This window comes from Triticum urartu, chromosome 7 (genome assembly GCF_003073215.2).
Source record: "Triticum urartu cultivar G1812 chromosome 7, Tu2.1, whole genome shotgun sequence".
NCBI lineage: Eukaryota > Viridiplantae > Streptophyta > Magnoliopsida > Poales > Poaceae > Triticum > Triticum urartu.
The window spans coordinates 13,421,776-13,428,435 of NC_053028.1; the positions used below are offsets into that span (position 1 = coordinate 13,421,776).

General features: G+C 44.0%; 1 protein-coding gene across 2 annotated transcripts; it reads right to left on the reverse strand.

The window, feature by feature from the left end:
- Positions 1–218: 218 nt before the first annotated feature.
- Positions 219–5,442, reverse strand: LOC125521322 (membrane protein of ER body-like protein). 2 transcript variants are annotated; one of them, XM_048686378.1, is made up of 10 exons: positions 4,909–5,442; positions 3,895–4,050; positions 2,928–3,515; positions 2,643–2,810; positions 2,368–2,526; positions 2,051–2,287; positions 1,679–1,774; positions 1,280–1,594; positions 1,076–1,137; positions 219–966 (listed from the first exon to the last, which is right to left on the reverse strand). In XM_048686378.1, exons 1-10 carry the CDS (start codon positions 5,246–5,248, stop codon positions 493–495), a joined length of 2,595 nt encoding a protein of 864 aa, XP_048542335.1. In that variant the 5' UTR covers positions 5,249–5,442; the 3' UTR covers positions 219–492. The 2 variants fall into 2 exon arrangements, with proteins under 2 accessions (XP_048542335.1, XP_048542336.1); XM_048686379.1 differs by lacking the exon at positions 3,895–4,050 and having other exon boundaries at positions 4,909–5,435.
- Between the last annotated feature and the right edge of the window lie 1,218 nt (positions 5,443–6,660).

The window sequence follows — 6,660 nt, forward strand, 5'->3', positions numbered from 1 at the left end:
TGTATGTGTGTATAATTCCAGGATGAAATACCTTGAGATGCGATTTATGCAAAAAGAACAAATTCATGGACTTTTGGGATGAACAGTATCATGTCTAGAAAAGCCTCGGATTTGTCTTTTTTGCACAACATTCATTTCAATGTATTTCATCCTGAAAATTTACACACATGTATGTTAAGCCTCCATGTGTATCTGCATTTTTTCAGAATTTTCTGGAATGTAAAAATATGAAATTTGAATTTTTCAAAAACCAGCCTCCATGGAGGCCGAGCTCCAAAAGCAATTTTCGCTTAATGTGTGCCTTCATGTTTTAGTACGAACTGAAGCCCAACTGGAAGATGTGGCACAAGGTTATCTAGCTAGTGCTACATTTCCTAGTGTGCACCCCCTACATATCTTCAGTTCAGGCACTTGCTCTTTGGACTCATACGTGTCTTTTGTTTGTTTTTTGCACCAGTGTTCCCGTGAACTTCAGAGTTCAGACATCAGTCTTCAGAATGAGGCCCATGCAGATGTCTGTGCACCCTCTGAATGAGCGAACGACAGGCCTGGAGGAGCAGGAGCAGCCAATCCACCTTGCTCGATGATTCCAAAGTGCTCCAAGAGCCGCGTGATCAGCACACCTGCGACGTACGACAGCCCCGACGAGCTCACGGCGATGGTCAGGTAGTACATGAGAGTCTTGAAGTATGCCCTGGGTGCTGTCTGTACATGCGCCTTTCCGAGCGCTAGCAGAGCGATGCACGCGAGTGAAGCGCCGGCGACGGCCATCATCTTGTTCTCCCTGTCATTGCTCTCGCGGAACGACAACCCGTAGACGACTGGTGGAAGCAGCCCGAACACGATGTATGAGAGCAGGGCCAGGACCATGTGGAGCCGGGCTTTCGACCGCCTTCCGAGCTGCAGCCAGTACTGGCCGACCCGCTCGTCGTCGTTCACGTCTCGGATGTCTCTCAGAACGGCGATCTGTTATCGACGGGGAAATGATATGTTAGCTTTTGGTGTTTGGGGGTGAGTTTTCTGTAATGAGCAGTAAAAACAGTGTGAAAATTCAGTCGGGAGAGAAGTTTGTTACATTGTGGTAAATGACAGGAAGCCCTCCGATAAGGTTGGCTATGCCCAGGATGAATATGTCCACTGCAGGCAAGTGAAAAACATAATTTCATTAGATGGGACAATATAAATATCAGTGTCAAAATAGTGCATTCATCATGTAAATATTTTTATTTTTGCAGAGTATTCGTCAGGTAAATATGTGGAAAGCGAGTTAGTAACTGACATGTTTTTGCTCCACTTGATGCTGCTGCTGAAACAACGGAGAGGCTGGTGACCGACTCCACTAAGCCTCCATACACTATGGCTTTCGGTATATCCCAGTCATCCCTCTGTTGTGGTCTAGGAGCAACCAGATTCACTTCTTCAGGGACTGATACCGCTACATGATGTGAATCTGTTGTTTGAGGAATCGGCGTAGTTGATATGTCGCCCCTCGCGACATTTGTCACATTCGGGCCATTGACCTTCACTCCTGAAGCGTGAACTGAATGGGTTGTAAAGCCATTCTCGGAGGCAGTCGTTGCAGTTCTGTGAACATCTGAACCAATAAAATTACTACTATAACGTTGCATCTATGAATAAATGTAGCTAATGCAAACTGATCACGTTTAATTAGACCTACCATCATGGCCAAGTAGGTGGTGATTTGCACCACCGTCAGGCTTTGAGGGAGGCATTTCACCGGTTATCACTTCCAGTGTGTCTGTGTGGAAGAAACCTGCGTGCCATTTTTGTTACTTTAGTCCATTACACTGACAAATTAGTCCTAAACAAGATGCAATTAATATTGAAAAGTTAAGCTTCCTGATCTATTGCATTGCTGTTTTTTCACGAGAAAAAAAGTGTAGATTGGTATATACCCCATGAAACTCTACAACCTCTTTTTTGGCATATATTTTTGTTGTTTCTATGCAAATGTAGCCATTGCAGCTTATTACCAATAAAGTACACATATGTGAATCCATAAAACAAAAGAATGTTGCACGCCACGTACCTGTAGCAGACGCGGTGTGAGATGAAGTGTTTGTAGAGGATGATGTAGCCGTTGCTTTCGTGGTTGTAGTTGTGGTGATTGTGGTGGTCTGATGGTCCGACGATGATTCGGCAGTCGAATGCTCTGGGTTAGCAACTGTGCCCTGACTATGATGAACATAGTATGTACTAGATCCAGTTGTTGTGGTTGTATCATTGGGGCTTTGCGTATCAGACAACACTGGCGTTGTCGCTGGATCTGCAACAGTTGAATTGCTCAGCTGATAAAATAAAGCATCAGTTACAGATAACTTGGTCAGAAGAACACAAGGTACATACCTGGTGCAGCTTGGTTCTCCAAAGGTGATTCGACTCTCGACTGCTCCGGCTTTACAACCGTGCCATGACTATGATGAACATATGATCTGCTAGATTCAGTTGTTGTGGTTGTATTGTTGGAGCTCTGTGTACCGGACAACAGTGGCACCGTCACTGAATCTGCAATATGTTGAATTGTTCACTTAATGAAGAGAACAACTACTTCAGGATAATTGATAACTACACATATATTTTTCTAAGTTTGTCAGGAGAACATATATAGGTTGCAAACATACCAGCAGGATGAGGTTGGTTTGGGCAATCTTCTGGCTGGAAACAAGACAGAAGCCAACTTGTGCAATTTTCAGACCGAGGAGGCGTGTCCACTGATGCCGGAGGAGGCAGAACATCAACTTGGTCCAAATCCCTCCTCCCAAAAATACGGAATATGTTGAAACTGCATCCTGGTGACAGGAACATAAGTTAAGCCAGTCCCATTTGATCGAAATGAAATGTTTAAGCAATACAACCAAAACATAAGTGGAATACCAAGACTGCCTCTAACTAAATGTTATCGGTACCTGCCGGAATGAAGAAGGAGAAGCATGACAAACATCTGAACACGTCGGGTGACTCCTGCTCATCACTTCCAGGTAAAGTAGCAGAAGGCAGTGGCACTAGTACTTCTTCAGTGTACGGTCTCTTTGATGGTGCATGGGGGTTTGCTGGCCTTACTGTCCTTTTCCTCTTCTTCAGGATCACCCTCCGAGTTATGCATGATTTGCAGTTGGGACAGAAGAGGTCATGAGTTTCTTGCTGGTCCAAAATCTTCTCAAGGTCGTACTCTTCGACCTTCGGTTGAGCCTCAGTGACATGTTTGTCCTTGTCAACTTCAGTTGGGTACATTTGAGTCTTGTTGATTTCAAACAGGTACTCTGTCTTAGGTTCAGCACCGTTGGGGACCTGATGCGAACCATTCGAGTGTGATCCATTTTCTAACTTGCCATTGCTTGGACCATGGTTGATTTCTTGAACATTGCCATTTTCATGTGCTTCAAGCTGCTTGTCTTTTGTACTCGGAGTTTCATTCGCTTCTTCCTTTCCGTCACCAGATCGCATCGTTCCCGTGACCAGATATCTGGCACTTACCTCAGTAATAATATCAGGAACTGAAAAACAAAGGGAGATATATCAGTGCCAATTCAAACATTGTGAATCAACTTTATATTTTGAGCAGTTTTAACATGGTCCCTCTTACCCCCTCTTTTCACATGAGAGGTAAGAGTATAAAATAGATCTTAGCCGTTGATCTCATCAATGAATGGCTTGATTGACTCTTACCTTCTTACCTCACATGTAAAAAAAGGAGGTAAGAGGGACCATGTTAAAATTTGCCTTATATTTTATTATGCGCAACAACAACTTTGAAAAAATATGACAGAAAGGCAAAGAAACCAAGCTAGAATTGCAGGTATGCTAGATAAACTGAAGTTAATCACAGCTGTCCTAAATTTCCTCATCGCCATATTGCTCGGTCTCAGCACTAACCTTTGTTCGGTGAACCGTAAAACGATCCTTTCTTCTCAACTAACGATTCGCTATTCCGTTCGATTTGGTGGCGATAGCCTCGATGATCTATGGTACCATTTCCACAGGGACTACTCAAGCGGTACGTCCAATCGCAGTGCCGGCACTTCCACAACCCTTCAGTGAAGCAATAGAAGGCTAAGCTTTCAGTAAAGCAATAGAAAACTAGCTTTACTACTCATATTATCGAACGACCACAAAGCTAATGCTTGAGTGAAGCAATACAAAGCAAATTTTAAGAGAGAGTTAGTGTCTAATCTAAATGATACTCCCTCTGTAAAAAAATATAAGATCGTTTAGGACTCTTATATTTCTTTACGGAGGAAGTAACTTCTAAAAAAGACTTTGCGGATCCGGGGAGCTTGCGAGTCGCCGTCGACATCTGCCATGGAAGGCTACGTATCAGTGAATTGAGTGGTCAGCAAAAGGTTTCGAATGATTCTGAGTGAGGCCTAGATTAGATGAGAGGGATGTTGGCATATACTATCGCTTTCACTGAGATTTTGTCCTTTTTAGCATGCGTTTCGCGTGTCCTTTTTTGTCTGGTTTCTGAATAAGATCTCCAGGATACTGAATGCAATAATCACTGCATCCTATCCCACATGGTAAAACTGAGGAAGCAGAGACAGCAGCAGTAATGAAATTTCCAGACACTGCCTAGAGCTCTTACAAGACGACAAAGTTAGTTTTGCACAGCACATATGGATTGCTTTTTGGAGAACATTCCAATACAAAAATTATTGCTTTCCAGAAATGGACAAATTAAGGAATGAGAAGCAGGTGGAGCCTGAAATCACTGCAGCAGGAGTTCTCTCCTGCAGGAAAATAATGCAGCCTCCACATCCACCAACCAAGAAATTAATTAAGCAAGAGGAATTGGACCAACCAATTAAATCCCATCCCTATATTCTTCTTCTCCCCATGAGGAAAATAATAATTAAGCAGGAGCAGATGGGTAAGAAACAGAGGTGTCACCTTTGGCTGCATCGAAGAAGATACTCTTGTGCTGCTGCTCCTCTTCAGCAACCTTGGGTTCTTCCGGAGCCTCCTCCTCCTCCTTATGCTCCACCTCAGGAGCAGCCTCGGGCTCCTCTGCTCCTCCTCCATTGCCATGGCCATGGCCATTCCCATTCTCACGGGCATGGACCAACAGCCTCTTCTTGATCTCCCTGGTCAGCAGCTCCCCTGCTGCAGCAGCAGCAGCGGCGGCGGTGGCGACGGCAGTGCCGCCGCCCTCCGCCTCCATGATCTCCACCTCCTCTTTGAAGTGGTCCCATGCCGCTGGCTGCGGGCTCTCCACCGCCACCTCCATCATTATCTCCCCCCTCGAGGCCTCGACCTTCTTCTCCTCACAAAGTACAGCACTAAAGATCTTTTCTCTAGGTCCTGCTCTGCTCTGCCTCGCCCACAGGGGGAGCCAGGTTTTTTTTTATACTAGTGGTGTAGGCGCAGCCTCAAGCCATATGTGGTGGTGGGGAAGAAGGTATTAATCTACTGATGTTGATGAAATCAATGTGGGTTGTCAAATGCAAGAGATGGGGCTTCTTGACTTTTGGAGGATGAGAGAGAGAGGTAGCAGGAGAAGATCGTTTATCATGTGATTGAGAGTGAGATAGAGATTGCCTCGAAACAAGTGCATGATGGGCACCCTACCCTACCTACACCATGGCCCACCTGTTCGTCACATGCGCTGCCCTGCTCTTCAGTTCAGATGGAGTACAGTACATAACAGGATAAGGCTAGCAAACTTTTCTTGCATGAGCTGAACTGAATGCAACCACCAACCAGCAACCACATCAATTTGTTTTCACTCCATGGAAAAAAGAACTATTTTCATGCTGTCAGTGAGGTAGCATTGCTTTCTTTTTTCTTTTTCTTTTTTCCTTTTTTCCTTTTGAAATTCACGTGGCATCGCTCAAGCATGTGTTACACATAAATCTACTGCACTTTGCTTGTTGCAGAAGGCAGAGTTAAACTGAACTGAGTCCGAACTGTATCATCTATGAAGTCTGAACCCAGCTGAAGATATGGTTGATGAGTTAGTCTGAACAGGCCATGCATGCTTCAGTTTACATCACACGATTGACCTTCCTATGAGCACCAAATAAATAAAACTGTCTTTGCCTCGGTCTTTTTCCTATAAGTCAGCTTAATAAAAAACCGATCCGTCGATTAGTAAAGAAAGCTATTCTTTATTAAATCAAATAAATGGAACCTGGACATTTTTATGCATTCTCTCCTAGAGAAGATGACAAGTATGTGGTTACAGCTAAGCCTGTGCGCTGTCATAGTGTAAGAAGGCTAATCACCAATGATAACCCTAGTTTTCTTGTAAACAAGGCTGAAAGAGCAGGAGAAAGTGACACTGTCGTGACTCATCAGACATGGTCAGTCACCAACAGTATATATTTATCATCAATCAAAAGCTTCTTCATCTTTTTTTCCCTTTGCCGAATGTCGATTAGCTAGCTAGAAAATGATAGTTGCCATGCCGTGGAGTTAATTAATTATTGGGGTAAATTCAGGCACACAATGTGGTTGCACGTCCTAGATACTACTACTACAGGTGTTTGTCTTGTTGCCTTGAGCTGTCAGACACAGTAGCATGTTAGATCATCCGATTGCAAATGTTGTTTATGAGATCCCGTATCCCTCTGACAGATTTTTCAACGATTTCGTTACTGATTGTGTGTGATGATTCTGCACTAACTGTCGTCATTATGATAA